General features: G+C 40.1%; 1 protein-coding gene across 3 annotated transcripts in view; it reads right to left on the minus strand.

Annotated features, from left to right (window-relative positions):
- Window positions 1–14,851, minus strand: part of LOC306938790 (carnitine O-acetyltransferase-like) — a 173,568-nt gene extending 158,717 nt beyond the window's left edge. Inside the window, exons 1-15 of one of the 3 annotated variants that reach the window (XR_013791770.1) lie at window positions 14,465–14,848; window positions 13,502–13,729; window positions 12,953–13,071; window positions 11,298–11,351; window positions 9,277–9,442; window positions 8,232–8,406; window positions 7,841–7,931; window positions 6,629–6,716; window positions 5,929–6,029; window positions 4,698–4,817; window positions 3,644–3,766; window positions 2,880–3,015; window positions 2,688–2,750; window positions 2,113–2,250; window positions 428–1,652 (exon numbers count right to left, since the gene is read on the minus strand). Coding sequence is in view for 2 of the 3 variants with exons in the window: in XM_079523106.1 (XP_079379232.1) it covers window positions 1,449–1,652; window positions 2,113–2,250; window positions 2,688–2,750; window positions 2,880–3,015; window positions 3,644–3,766; window positions 4,698–4,817; window positions 5,929–6,029; window positions 6,629–6,716; window positions 7,841–7,931; window positions 8,232–8,406; window positions 9,277–9,442; window positions 11,298–11,351; window positions 12,953–13,071; window positions 13,502–13,729; window positions 14,465–14,503 (1,845 nt within the window). In the remaining variant the exon portion in view is untranslated. Of the gene's footprint in view, window positions 1–240; window positions 1,688–2,112; window positions 2,251–2,687; window positions 2,751–2,879; window positions 3,016–3,643; window positions 3,767–4,697; window positions 4,818–5,928; window positions 6,030–6,628; window positions 6,717–7,840; window positions 7,932–8,231; window positions 8,407–9,276; window positions 9,443–11,297; window positions 11,352–12,952; window positions 13,072–13,501; window positions 13,730–14,464 lie in introns of those variants that run through there. The other 2 variants (XM_079523106.1, XM_079523107.1) reach the window with 2 other exon arrangements.
- Window positions 14,852–15,381: the final 530 nt, after the last annotated feature.

Consider the following 15,381-nt stretch of genomic DNA (forward strand, 5'->3'; position numbering starts at 1 on the left):
TACCTTCTGTCAGAGCACTCAGTGGTGTAGCGTCCCCAGCCTCGAAAGAGGCGAAACACATACATAGGTAACATAAACATAGGTCATATTTAGATATATTTAAAGAATATATATAAAAATAACAATAATCTGTGAAATCTGTGACAATGTAACTATCTAATTGCACATTTCTCCAAATGTAGCTAATCGAGGATGATCAATTGGTCTGTGTGTGGGGCAATAAAACAAAGCCTCAGTATCTTCATAAATCCAACAGATTTAATTGACCAGTATGCAAGCAAATACAGAATAGTATAACAGCATCCTTCTCCATGGAAAAAAGCATGTTTACATACGGTACATTTCATAAAGAAGCACAGACATCCAGAATATCTGGTTCTTCTAGTTCAACAGGGAGTGCAAAACGGGGGAAAGATTTAAGAAATACCTAATTTCTTACAACCATTGGTCCTTTCAAACATCCGTTGGCTGGCAACACAAAATGGCTGAATGAGCTGAATTATTAACTAACAAAAATAAATAAAACAATTATTGTATTTATTGTTACAAGTCATTTCATGGCTTTTCAAGATAATTTGAATGAAGACGTACTTATATAAAAAAGTGATGTTGGTTTCTGATTAGGAGACATTCAAGTCAAGGGGGAAAATAAACCTGCATATGTTCCTGTGGCTGGAAAAGGTTGAATTAAGAATAAAAAGGGTTTGTCCATTAATTCTGAAAAATGTATAAGAGTAAAATGGATGTAATTACTAGTTATTGTATTATACAATATCAATCTGGCTGTTGGAACTTAAAAACTGTCATTGTTATCTACCACTCCTAGGGCTCCATTTTGGCTTTCTAAAGCCACTATTTGGGGTTTTAGGAGAATACCACTAAAGTTGGTATTTTGGTTACCTGTCTAAATCCCTTAAACACCTCCGTTACCCGTTTTACATATTATGCATAGGTGTGGTTTGGGCGTTGCAATAATTAAACCAAATTTAACCAATCACCAGTCTTGGCTTTAAGAGATCCCTTAACCGTTGCCCGTTAGTGCTGCACCCCCGATTTGGCCAGTACGATTTGGACAGACAGACGGACGGCACATAGATACACGGATGCCCAGCACACAGCACATAGATCAGTGGTTCCCAACCCCTTTTCCTTTCTTACATCAGACTTTTCCGACATTTAAGCCCTATACTTGTACGATAAATGTCGAAAATAGCCGATCTACAAGTTCAAAATGTGTGACATTTAAGCCCTATACTTGATGAATGAAAATAGCCGATGCATTGCGATGCGGAGATCTACTATTTATTTTTTAAAGGAATAATTATAATGTTTTATAATTGGTGTGCTTTTGGACTACCTCCAAACAGAAAAGGCTTCACGTCCCTCAAGGGGTGCCAAGACCCCAGGTTGGGAAACGCTGACAGACACCGCACATAGTCGCAGCAGTTCTACACAGTAGGCTGCAGTAGTTCTTGGAGGTGACACAAGGTGTCTTTCAGGGTCAGTGCCAGTGTTTCTGCATGAGTCTCCTCGCAGCAGTTGAAGGCGGTTATGGAAAAGTGCACGTGGTCTGCCTGAGGGTTGTAGCAAATAGCATAACCGTCGGGAACAAGGGGTCCGAAGCACATTACGCTGTCCGTGTTAGCAGGCACCTGATGAAAGAGGAGAATGAAGTGTTAGCAGGCACCTGATGAAAGAGGAGAATGAATGGCATCAGACAGATTTCAGTGTGGGCTAAATAACTGGTAAAAAAATATATTCATTATTTAGCCACAGTGTAGGCTATGTAAAATGTTCTCTCTTTATACTTGTTCCAGCCATACTGTTGTTAATGGCAATCATCAAATCGACATGTGATGTTATATGTGTATGGAAGCATTTGGAGAAGTTAAACATTCAAGCAGGAATGTCCAACTTCCTGAGTAAATATGGAACAATAAGAGTCATGTGTGCAACACAATAACCATAAACATACCCATTTTTAGAATTCTCATGTTTAAAAATGTGTGTTGTATCTTTCTTGATTCCTCCTCTTTATCAATTGTTACTCTGTAAAGCACTTGGTGATGAGTATCCGTTTGTTAAATAAATACATTGTTTTAACACACACACCTGTCCAGTTCGGAGTTTCCAGTGGGTTGCCAGGCCGTACGCTGTGTCCATGAAGATCTTAGGGATGCTGAGACCTTCTTCAATGCCCTGAAGTTTCAGTCCCAGCAGGTGGCGGTCGATGCCCTGACCCATCAGAGCCTGGAGAGAACAGAAACAAAACCTCCAAATGTAAACTGGACAGTAACAACTGTTAGCTAGTAATGACGGGCTTGCTGTGTGCACTATTACAATATACAGTACATACATGGCCTAATTTCCATAATGTTGGAAACGCAGTTGGAATCAGGACATTAAAAGCAGATTTAAACACAGAAGTTGAAGACTTTAGAATAGTTTTCCGTAGTAGACCAACTGTTTCTATTCTGCCACCCATCTTTGACTTCCTGTTCGTGTGCATGAGTGTACTGTATGCATGTAATCAAGGTTCACACATCAAACATACATGGGTATGATCATGAGGTAGTGTTAGAAATGGGCACACGGCCAGCAACGAGAAGCCTGCATGTTCTATAAACTAATAAATACAGCATTAACGGCTAAATTCAGGACAGAAAAATATCCAAATTAATTTTTACCTTCTGTGTCAGAGCAGTGTAGGCATCCACAGCCTCACGGAGCAATTGGAGCTTTGCTTCCCGCTGCAACACAGCATGTTCAACATGAACAATTCATCCTACTTTCCTCAGTTATTTTCTGATTTAGATCATTTGACAGCCTATAAGATAAGAGTGTGACTGTGATTTAAAGCTCTCATCAATGTCCCTCACCGAAACCTCTGGATCGTCGAAGGCCAGGATGAACTTAAGTGTTTGGTTGGTGGGCGAGCGGATGAATTCTGTGCGTCCTCCCCTGAACATCCTCTGGGTGGCGATGTCACAGGCAGGACAGACCTCATTGTGCACTCTGCAGAAGAGATAGAGCCTGATTTATCATGTATGATGTGTTGCTTGCCCAACATAGCCAATCTATAGACCGGTAGGTCAGAATGCCAGAAGTATACAGTGAGCATTTCCTGCATCAATGTCTTTGACAAGTGGTGTGTTGTTCCTGGATAAACTCACCATGCATTTGCAAACATGAAAACAAAAGGAGGAGTATAGTCCCCCAGGGAGGAGACTATACTGAGCCCGGGCCATTTTTTCTGTCCTTTATCCTTAAACTTCTTAGCCATATTTTACTATCTTGAAAAACATTTTAAAATAGCTTGTAGATCGGCCGCTATTTCAAATATGTTTTCCAAAATAGTAAAAATTGGCAAATAAGGTTAGCGATAAGGGGTAAGGGGTGGTGCAAGATATAGGTGCAAATCTCTTCGCAGAAAGCTCAGCCTTGCTCTACAAGCTCATGTTGTGAGTTTGTAGATCAGCTATTTTCGCTGTATGTTAGCCTCAGAACAGGGACGCTAGAGTTGGTGGTTAAAGGTGGTTGTGGTTAAAGCCAAGGTCCAAGGATAAAAAAAAAGATTCTATTTGTCATGAAATAAATGATGAATAACTGATGCATAGATAGGTAGGCAGTCCGACAGACTGACCTGTAGTAAGCCAGCTGCAGAGCCACCTGGATGAAGGCATTGGGGCTGAGATTGTGCTGTTTAGGAAGTTCCTTCCCAAACCTCTTGAAGTTAAATACATTCACATCGAGGTCATTGATGAGTCTGTGGGGAATTGCAATGATTTTTATTATTAATGGCAGATCCTTTATACAGAATTTATTAAATAAGTAATTTAAGTTCTCATTTGTGCAGTACAATAACACAACCATGTTTCATGCTTTTATTTGTACATTCCCTTACAATATACACAATGAGCTGTGACACTTTTGAACTGCTGTCATATTGTGCAATCATAATCTCTTCCAGACTGAAATGTACCTCGGCTGAGCCGAATATTTGGGACTGTGGAAACTACATTATCTAAAGGTTGTCGTGCTCAGACAACTGTGGACAAATGAATATTGGCAGGACACAGTCAATACGAAAGGTGAAACCAAGTTAGGGATAATACAAATCTGAATTCTAAACATGAGCAGAATGAGCTATTTGTACAGTCTAATTACAGTATGTTAAAAGTATGAGTGGTAATATGCATGGTGATGGCAGCAGGTGGCAGCCACAACATAAACAGTTGAGCCTTGCCCAAGGACACTTTTAAACAACAACTTATATTTGACACACACTGTTAACAGACTGTCTGCTGCTGCCTGTGACATTTTATTCATGGGACATTCTCTCTAATCGTCAGGGTTGTAGAGGGGTGGGGGTTGGAACCAAGGGAGCATAAAAAATCTGACTGACAATGACGACTTTGAGATACAGTGAAAGGATGCCATTGAGGCTGTGAGACTTAACAATAGACTGTGTTTTGTAACGGTAAACAGAGAGATACATAATTACGTTTACACTCAGAGTCATCGCAAACACAGTGGTGCTTACAGTGGGACCGTTCCTTCTTTAGGACCACACAAGTGTCCTGAATTCACCTCATGTCAATAGGTGCCTTTCCATCAGGCCTTTTCGATATAGGAAATAGGAAGGACATTTTCAGAAGTTTTGTTCACAGGGCTGAGGTGAGAAAAGAGTAACTTACATATCCAGGTTTTGCTTGGCATGTTCGATGTCCCGTTTGATGTCCCGGTCGATGTGGAAGTAAAGCTTCTTTGGCATTGGCAGTGGAACTAATGGTGCTCTCTTGGGGTCTGGCTGCTCACTGGAAATATAGGGAAAATATAATGAAATTAGTGTGAACTAGGGGTCTAAAGATAATGAATAACCAACTAGTCAATCGACAGAAAATTAATCCAATTACAATGTAGTAAGGAAAAATCCTTACTACATATATGATCGCGGTGATGCATAATGTAAGTATTGTACATTTCTATTATGTTATATTGACAACTTCACCCAAATATGAATGACCACATTATAAAATTACACAGCCTTCAAATCCAACCCTATATATTGCAGATATATAAGAGTTAAACACTGCCAGAAAAATAGTCACACAAAAAAACCTAAATTGCACACATGGGGCAAACAGAACAACCCCATACCAGGGGGCCCCTGGTATGACTATTCTGATGGTGCAGATCGTATGGTGCAGATCAGAGCCTGTTGCCCCTGGAGGCTCCTGGTGTGGCTCCTGGGGGCCTCACATGGCCACTACTGTCATGGCAGGCCCCTGAACAGTTTGTGCAAAGTTTGGTGCGGATTGGATCAATGGTGCACCTCGAAAGTCCAGAAGTTACGTTTGTGACCGTGGTCCACCCACCTACCCACTAGGACATTTTAGTTTAGGATTCATTTGCAGCCCTAGAATGAATTCAGAATGTATAAACATAATAGAGCAAGTTTCCAAGTCAGTGAATCCCATAATAAAAAAAACACCTGTGTGAAGTGAGGGCTGCTCTTCTTATGTTGATGTTGTGATGTTTTGCTCTATAAGACCTTCATCCGGCTACATTTATGAATCAGATATGAGCCAACAGAGAGACCATCTTTTGTAGGCCTCCTAACCTAAGGTGGACCTATCGGGTCACACCAAAATGTGACTTATTTAGGGTGACAGGTGCTCTCATAATATGAATAAACGAGAACAACCAGTCATAAAGATAGCCTGATGAAGGTCTTATAGACGGAAACATTGTGATTTCCCATTAAAGCCTTTTTCACTGCATTTGAGGACAAAAACAACATTTTGCTGCAACATCCTCAAGGACCCCTGGGCCACACTTTGAGAAGCACTGTATTAGAGATGGGAGTAGTGAATAAACACATACAGAAGTAAAAAATCATATCAAATAAAACATTCACTGTCTCACCAGTACTCCAGTATGTGATCCAGTAGCATTGAAATCGGTGGACCTTCAGCAGTAGCTTGTTCATAGAGAAGACCCCAGGATCCATCCTCACCCACCACAAACTACACAAGCACAACGAGAGAATCAGTAGCTTGTTCATAGAGAAGACCCCAGGATCCATCCTCACCCACCACAAACTACACAAGCACAACGAGAGAATCAGTAGCTTGTTCATAGAGAAGACCCCAGGATCCATCCACACCCACCACAAACTACACAAGCACAACGAGACAAACTATTGACTTAATCATGGATGGTACAAGTTTCCTCTGTATTAAAGAAATATATTATTTTTTTCCCCTGCAGTTTGTGTTCTTGGATACAACCTTTGCTTAATTTATACTTTATACTAATTTATACGTGTATAGTTGTGTGGCGGGGTCAAGCGCTAAAAATAGCCGATCTACAATCTCCCAAAGCATCGCATGGCTAAGTGATGTGATATTGTAGATCGGCTACTTTCAGAGTGCGACACCGGTGCACAATCAAGTATAAAAATCTGGCTTCATGCAACGTTACACATTCATGAAGGGCAAAGTGAACCCTACAACCACTAAAGCTAATTTATAATGTCCGTTACAGAAAATGTTGTTTGACAGATTAGCCTATAGGACAATAAAACCTAATCTTTTTAGTAGATATGACTATTCTAGTCGCTCACCTGCAGGGTTTTGTCAAACCAGCGATTGCCACTATTAGAGAACGTCCCTCCTCCATGCAGAATCTGGGCTGCCTTTCGACTAGCATATCTGACAACATAAATGAAGGAATTATTCTGGGTTTGCAGTGCAGTGACAACACATAACCTGTAAAACCCATAACAATGAACACAGGACTGCCAACAGTGTACAAGGAAAACTGCACTTACACTGGTGAAATGGACATTAAATTACACACATTGAAACAGTTGACTAAACTATCAATATGAATATGAAGTGACTTCAACTATAAAGCTTTTTATCCTGCAAGCATGGCAGCCTATATGTATTTTAAACCCAGAGTTGGCAACACGCACCGTGAGAAAATTGGTGTGGTGTATCATACAGCTCCATCTAAAAAAATGAATATTGAGTAAAAGTATATTTTCTTCCGTAATATAATTTAAAAAGTGAAACTTTCATATATTCTCAATTAAATGCGCATAAAGTGAAGTATTTAAAACCTTTTTTTAGTTTTAATCTTGATGATTATGGCGTACAGCTCATGAAAATCAAAACATCCTATCTCAAAATATTAGAATATTTTATGAGACCACTAAAAAAATGACAGCTCAATTTGGCACCTGCCCACAGTGCCAAAACTACTAGTAACTGGTGTACTGACCATGGTATTACTGTGCTTAACTGACCAGCCAACTGGCTTGATCTGAACCCCACAGAGGTTGTATTGTCAAGACTAGAGGAAGGTGTGAGACATAAGAGTCAACAATACAAATGCATTTACGGCTGTTATCAAAGCAAACCTGGGCTTCCATAACAAAGGCTGATCACCTCCATGCCACTTAATAATATACTTTTCAGATGGTCGACATTTCTCTTTTTTTAGTGGTCTCGTAAAATATTCTAATATTTTGAGATAGGATATTTTGATTTTCATGAGCTGTACACCATAATCATCAAGATTAAAACAAAAAAAGGTTTTAAATACTTCACTTTATGCACAATGAATTGAGAATATATGAAAGTTTCACTTTTTGAATTATATTAGGGAAGAAAATGAACAATAATATAATGTTTTGAGATGGAGCTGTATGTATAGTAGTCGAGTGTGTGTGTGTGTGTGTGTGTGTGTGTGTGTGTGTGTGTGTGTGTGTGTGTGTGTGTGTGTGTGTGTGTGTGTTCGTGTGTGTTCGTGCGTGCATGTTGGTACATACTTCTCATCCGATATCCTCATGACTGGAGAGTCCAAGCACAGACTGAAAAGTCCCTTCTCAATCACCTGCACGGATTCTTTGTTTAGTTTATCTGAATCATCCAAAGACAAGGGGGAATAAATAAAATGCATCAGTCAGTTGCTAAAGGGACATTTATTGTATTTCATTTGAAGTAGGCAAAAGATTATCAGTATTTTCTAAAGATTGCTGATGACACTTTTTGATACTGATTTCGGTGACACCATGGTCACATCCTATTTTGCGCATGTCATTATAGCTCGTGACGCAGCACATTGTAAGCTCATAGAGGGGGGGCTTAAGTGGACAGGTTGTTAAATGTGCAACAAACACACCGAAACAAAGCAAGGGCACACAATCACGACCAGTGTACCTTTGATCAAGCGATTGTAGGCTGCTCCCCAGGTATGTCGATGTTCACTGGTCAGAATCCCCATCGGCTCCTTGTCTGTTTTCCAGGACTGAGACCTGATCCTCAGCAGCTGACCAAGAATCTGACTCTCCGTCATCCGAGAGCCATCACTGTTGTACACATCCAGCTGGAAGAACTGGAGGAAGCAAAAAGGACTGTGTTGATAGTTTGATACATGTTCATCATACTAATAATAATAATAACTATTGGAACAAAGGTTATTACAGTTACATACAGTGAAGACACTGTTCTCGCTGTAAGTTGTGTCTCTTGCAATTTGTCAGTTTATGTTTTGTACTTTTGTTGCAATGCGGTGTCAGACATGGGGCCACTTTTGGCCTGGGCCGGCTGAGCGGTCCAGGCAGCTAGGCTGGTAATCCGACCTTTGCTGCGTGTCTCCCCCCCCCCCTGCCATTTTTTTGGGGGGGCCAAAGTGTACTGTATGATATTATTTTTCTTCCTCTCATTACACAGTAGGTTATGACATTTTATGTATGAAATGTAATAACGGTAAAGGGTGGCACACACCAATCATTTATTCTTGCATTTTGAACAGGAGACAAACGTTTCGGCTATCCAACACTGATGAAGGCTGGATAGCCGAAACGTTTGTCTCCTGTTCAAAATGCAAGAATAAAGTCTTGGTGTGTGTGTGACCCATTACCGTTATTTATTTTATATGATTTGAACGGGTAACGCACCTATAGTCAGAGGGCGGTGGTCACATGAAGAGTAATGTATGAAACTTGCATGTTTAATTGTGCTTGTTGTCAATCACTAAAGTTGAAGCATGTTTAGTTTATTATTATTTTTCAACACAGGTTAACTGCCAGGTATTAATTAATGAATTAATTCGCCACTGCCAGTGTTTTTCAGTGAAAACCCTTATTTTGAAGGCCCATGTGACCCGCAACGTGAACCAGATGTAAACAACGGCTGTAATCGATGACGATGCATCAGACTGATTGAGGTCTTCCTACGACAGCGTGAGATCATGAGCTCATACCTGGTAGTTCCTGACCACTGTGATGTGCGTTGGAGAGCGCCGCGTCTTCCCGTGGTGGACGATGTAGTCGTGTTTGGGACCCGGGATCCGACAGGAGGAGAAAAGCAGTGGATACAGCTCCATACACAAAGGCTTCCCTCGCATTAATTCCACGGGAAGCTGACCTCTGTTGGGGACAGACCAGTCATGGAAAGGATCATTGAGAGACTGTGTGTATGTGTGTGTGTGTGTGTGTGTGTGTGTGTGTGAGAGAGATTTTTGAGTCCTAAAGTTATTCTTACATGCTCCAATTAAGTGTGTAAAGGTAGAGTGATGATTTCTAAACTGCTAGAGAAAACAGTACCCTTTCATAATTAATCATGTTGATACCCTAATTTAGACTTAATAGCTGTGTTACCGTCATATAATAATGCTTTTTGATTGATTGAAGTATTTATTAACAGTTTGCAGAATTACAGTACATTTCAAGCACAACTCAATACAAAGACTGTTAACTGTGAGTGGACGACACCATAAAGCATTACACTTGTTTACAAGAGGGTCCACCATTTTAGAGACGTACAAATATACACTTCTATTTAGCCAAAGACAGGAAATCATCGTGTGTGTGTGTGTGTGTATGTGTGTATGTATGTGTGTGTGTGTGTGTGTGTGTGTGTGTGTGTGTGTGTATGTGTGTGTGCTGTTTCACAGGTGTGAAAAGAAATAGTGTATACAGACTGTATACAGACCAGAACTATGCAAACACTGTAGAAGGTAAACAGTTCAGTACGATAAGAACAGAACATGAGTTCCCAAACGTTTTAGCCTGTGACGCAAAAGAGAAATTGTACATTCTACCGGGACCCAAGTTGGTGAAAAGAGCAGATCTACCAGCTCACAACCCGTTGCTTCATTTGTTTTCTAATTTACGGAATGTCTTAGATTTTTATTTTATTTATTTAAGAAATTACTTGGTAAAATCATTTAAGTTGGTATTAATTCATGACAACTTTAGCTTTTTTGGAAATGTTTTTGGAAAATGTTATAATGTTATAATAATTAAAAACAAAATGTAGGAAACAAAAAATGAAGGGACCCATTGTCGACCCACTGTTTAATCACATACTGTAGCTGCTTAGATTATAAATGCTTTAATCACACTACACAAGACATCTTTATATGACAGAATGCAGATTTTTAACCATGATTTGTAAATTGTACCTAGAAAATATCCCATATTCTGGGCATGTCATCATAATAGGCAAACATTCCATCGTCAATGCAACGTGTGAGCTTTTAAATCAGCTATTGTAGAGAATAGATTTATTGTAGAGTAATAGATTTGGTGTACAGGGAGAAAACCAGGGGGCCAAAGATAGAGCCCTGGGGGGCCGCAGTTAACAAAGTAATAGGGTTTAAGTGGTTAACATGCTGCTGGTGTTTGGCATACAGAGAACTTAGCAGAGACAGTTACAGTACTGTACTGGCCTGCCACTGCGCCAGAAATAAAATTAGATTCAGATTTTCCTCTTGCACTAAAGTAACACAAGCTAATCCAAGCAGGGCAAAGGTTAGAGGACTAAAATAGGTGCAGGGAGAAAGTGATCAGGACTTTTTTCAGTGCCATCTGGCAAACGTCTGTGTGTCTGATCAGAGTAAGACATGTTTATCAACTATTTAAGCAAAAGGTCAAGCAGTTGTGAATATTACCCTTATGTATTTTAATGTGTTTTTATGTACATGAGGTGTACCCACATCAGAATGATTCTGACAAGCTTGTGGAATGTTGATTGCTACTTTTGAATTTGTTTTGAAAAGGATTGCCTATAATGGCATGGTTTAAAGTGATTAAGTATGCTGAAAAGTAAACAAGTTTGAGTCCCAAAAACCTTTTGGTCTATTTTTAATGGAAGAAATTGTATTGTTCCAAGTTACGTATCTGACCACAACCACCTGGCATCAGAAAAAGGTGAAAGATAAAAGTCAGGAAGACTAGAATATTCTATTTGGCATTGGTTTGTCAATCAGGTTAAACTTACCTATTGATTTTGGCTTTGAAGTCCAGTACCGCAGTGATCAGTTTGGATGCAAACCTGTGCAAAGAGATGAAAAAGCAGTGTAAAAAGCAGTGTCATTCAGCTGTGCTGTAATAAACAAGCTATGATATTATTAACACTCAGTTCTGCAAGTTGTGGAGAGAGATGTCATCACCACACAATGGAAAACATGATGATTCAGGTCGTAAATACACAAGTAAAATGTGTGTGCGCGAGTGTGCATGTGTGGCAAACACTACATTCAGAGCAATCTGCAATTTGACCAAGAGCCCTCGTTTGATTTATTTTTTAATAAACAATTTCCCCATAGCTTTGTTCGATTGGCTCAGAAGGAGATAATAACTGGAAAAAGATGTGAAGATGTCATGTTTGTTTCCGGTTCAAACTTGCAGCCGAGCCAAAATGAACTGGAACATTAAACAGGTATGCCACCTTGTAACCCTATGCTATATATGCTATATACAGAGGGGTATGTTCCTTTAACAGGATGGCGGTCTGAGCGCGCCAGGGAAGAGTATTATGGGATTGTTCTTATGTTGACTTTCAGTTCTGGTGTAGAGGGAAGCGGATACTCTAAAACAGAGGAAGTGATATTTTTGTTGTTACTGCGGATGATACAGAAACAACCCTGGCTGTTCATGTTTGTTTTATTGAACAATTTTTGTTTATTAAATCACCAGTTCTCAAGCACGGACTTCTTTCTTTTAGCATAGAGCAGCTGTTTTTTCCATATCAAGGCCTATTATTTATTTGGCATTTGAGCCACGGACCACCATTTGATGACATAGCCTCTCAGAACTAGTGTAAAATGAAACCAAATGGTCAGGTACGGGTCCATTTGTTTTCATTTTACGCTCTCAAGAGTTATAATACTATTAGGGTCCATTTGGTTACCAACTCTCCATCATTTGGCTGAGGACCACATGGAACCCAAGAGGAAGGTCATGGTGGTTAAAACCTTCTGAAAACTGTCCTAAAGTTATGCACAGTCTTATGTTGACTTTCAGTTCTGGTGTAGAGGGAAGCGGTCACTCTAAAACAGAGGAAGTGATATTTTTGTTGTTACTGCGGATGATACAGAAACAACCCTGGCTGTTCATGTTTGTTTTATTGAACAATTTTTGTTTATTAAATCACCAGTTCTCCAGCACGGACTTCTTTCTTTTAGCATAGAACAGCTGTTCGTGTCTGTTCGTCTCTTGTCTGTTCGTCAGAGGTAATGAACCATGTGAAAGGGACATTTATTGTGTGCTGGGCTGCTGGCGCTTCCTTGTTTCCATTTTTGCACCTTTGAGCCTTGCACCTAGTTTGGGGTGTTGCGGGTTGTCTGCTTTTGCAGTATATAAATTAGATTTAAGTCTCATCACAGGTAGTAGATACGGTAATATATATATATATATATATATATATATATATATATATATATATATATATATATATAGAGAGAGAGAGAGAGAGAGAGAGATATATATATATATATATATATATATATAAACATATACACACATACATACATACATACATACATACATACATACATACATACATACATACATACATACATACATACATACATACATACATACATACATACATACATACACACACACACAGTAGTATATCTCTCCATCACTTACACAAGTTGTGACCTCCAGCCATTATAGTCCCTCCTGGGAAGAGAGATGGCCGGGTTAGAATGCACAGGAAGGGGCTGTCTGCTCTCCAGATGTGCCCACTGAACCCACCAGTCTGCAATCTATTAAGAAGACAGATCATACTTCAGAAAGCAGCATGCTACTTGGCTGCAGCCATAACACAAGACAACAAATCTATCTAACCAGGTAATGCACATCAACTATAGATCAACTGATCTATAGATCATCTCTATTTACAACAACACAGCCCAGCTCAAGAGGCCTGGGTGAAGTGAAGACGTTGAATAGATGGTTTAGCCAAGTATTATTATATACAATAAAGATTATGTTAGGCAGTTTCTTGCCAAATTTAGATTGAAGAGAGACACAGGACGTTGAGGGAACAATGTTCATCAACTAATGTAAAGACACGTCCCCTTGGACAAGTATTATGTTGTTGCTGCACGTTTTTTCTCTCTTCTTTATTCTTTGAGGAACAAATTGTCTATTTGTTTACGTGTGCCATTTTCCCCAAACTGATATCACACAGACCCAGTTGTTGGAGTGTCTGGATCTTTTCTCCAGACCCTCCTGTAGTTGCTGACCGAGACCTCCAGGTTTTCCAAACTGCTGCACCATCTTCCGTGTATGCTGGATCTCATCCGGGGGCAGAAGGGGCTCCAGGGCTGTCAGGTAACGCTGTAAAGTCTGTGCCAGTGGAGGCACTGGCTGGGTCGGCACCACCACAGACGAGAAGGACATCTCATGTCTCAACACCACCTGGAAGAGAGCATTGTGTCTATGAGAGGCTTTGTTTGTCTCGGTTATTTTTTTTAATGAAATGCCCTCCAGTGCTAACTCTATCTAATGCTTGTCAAGTTTAAAAGTGTATACATACCTGCACTTTGGTTTAAGGCAGTGCATTAAACTGGAGAGTGAATGCTGAGATGTGCTGTGGCACAGCACAGCAGCTGTGCAGAGCTCCATTCCTGTAGCCTGGCCTGGCCAGCCTCATAGCGGGGATTCACTGAAGATTCTTCGGGAAACATCAGTGAACCCTCGCTATGAGCCGCGCCAGGCTACCATTCCTGTAGCCTGGTTAATAAACCAGACCGAATCAGCCGTTGGCAAAGTGTTGTGTGATATTAGTCTGGCTTATTAGCCAGGCTACCATTCCTGTGCTTTGCTAGACCACACAGGCGTTGTTTATTCTCCTTTGAAACAAAACGCCTGTGCTTTGCTGATCAAATGCCAAATAAAGGTGTAGGACAAGGATAGGGCATATCAAAGTAGGAAGTACAAAATAAGGGTGTAGGCTTAGCAACAACATATGTTCGTTCTGTGGCCCGTGATTATCAAATGTTAAGATTCCATCTGAGCTGTGAGCTCATACACAATAACAGTAGATCATCTCTAGGGTCATTTGCTTCCAGCTTGTCCAATGCCGAGGCAAGAGCAACTTTTAGTTGACTTTCTTTGAGTTAGCCATTTATAGCTAAAATGAACACAACTCACCCGAGACAGAGTTCCTCGCTGAAATTTCCTCAGGATCATAATTTCCTCACCGCCGTGTCACTTCGGGTTGAAAAACTACAGAAAAGCAATTCTTTCTTGCTTTTCTACACTTGTTTATTTGCCCGATTGCAAAGATTGTTGCAGGCGGGAGCCTGCAGTAAATGTCAAACGAGGTCGAAGTCGAACCCTCTTCAAACTAACTTATTTAGCGTCAAACGTTCTCATCGCCCACGACAGAGCAACAGCTACAAAAATATTAGACGTAAAATGGAGTAATCCACTCTCCTCCACTCCAAGCAAATGTCGCATGCAACAGTGCACGTACACACACATGGACCACTACACGCCATAGGACCACACCAACACACACACGTGTTGACGAAGTATGTTATTTTAGGCTTCCGTCAACACATCTAAACATACCCTGCATGGTTTGGCCACAAGGTGTCAGTGTTGACACATTCTGACGGGCCTAGACCATGGCCTAGAAGAGTCTAGACTAGAGACACTGACCAGCTCATACATCCAAACAGAAATAAATGTCCTATCTGATTGCATTAAACGTTTAATGCCACTCACTTTATGCACGCGCTGCTTTATGATGATTGACGAGTAGCTAATAGTCAATTAACTTATATTGTTGTTATATGAACTGTAAGGCTTTAAACTCTATTGAATTTACTAGAAAAAGTTTACAAAGAAAATGTGTTTCTATATAGTAACGACTGTCTTACATAGCCTATACTGTACCTGCCTTACATACCCGTCTGTCTTACATGGCAAAATATTTAAATTTGAATATTTAAATTTGTGCCACCTCAAAGAAAGTTGTTCAAAAAGGCTATAGATAAACAAAATACCTCTTATGGTGCTGAGGCAGTGTTGACTTAAAAGTTACAAATACAAAATGTATGAGT

The sequence above is a fragment of the Electrona antarctica genome (genome assembly GCF_951216825.1).
Source record: "Electrona antarctica genome assembly, chromosome: 15".
NCBI classification, from domain to species: domain Eukaryota; kingdom Metazoa; phylum Chordata; class Actinopteri; order Myctophiformes; family Myctophidae; genus Electrona; species Electrona antarctica.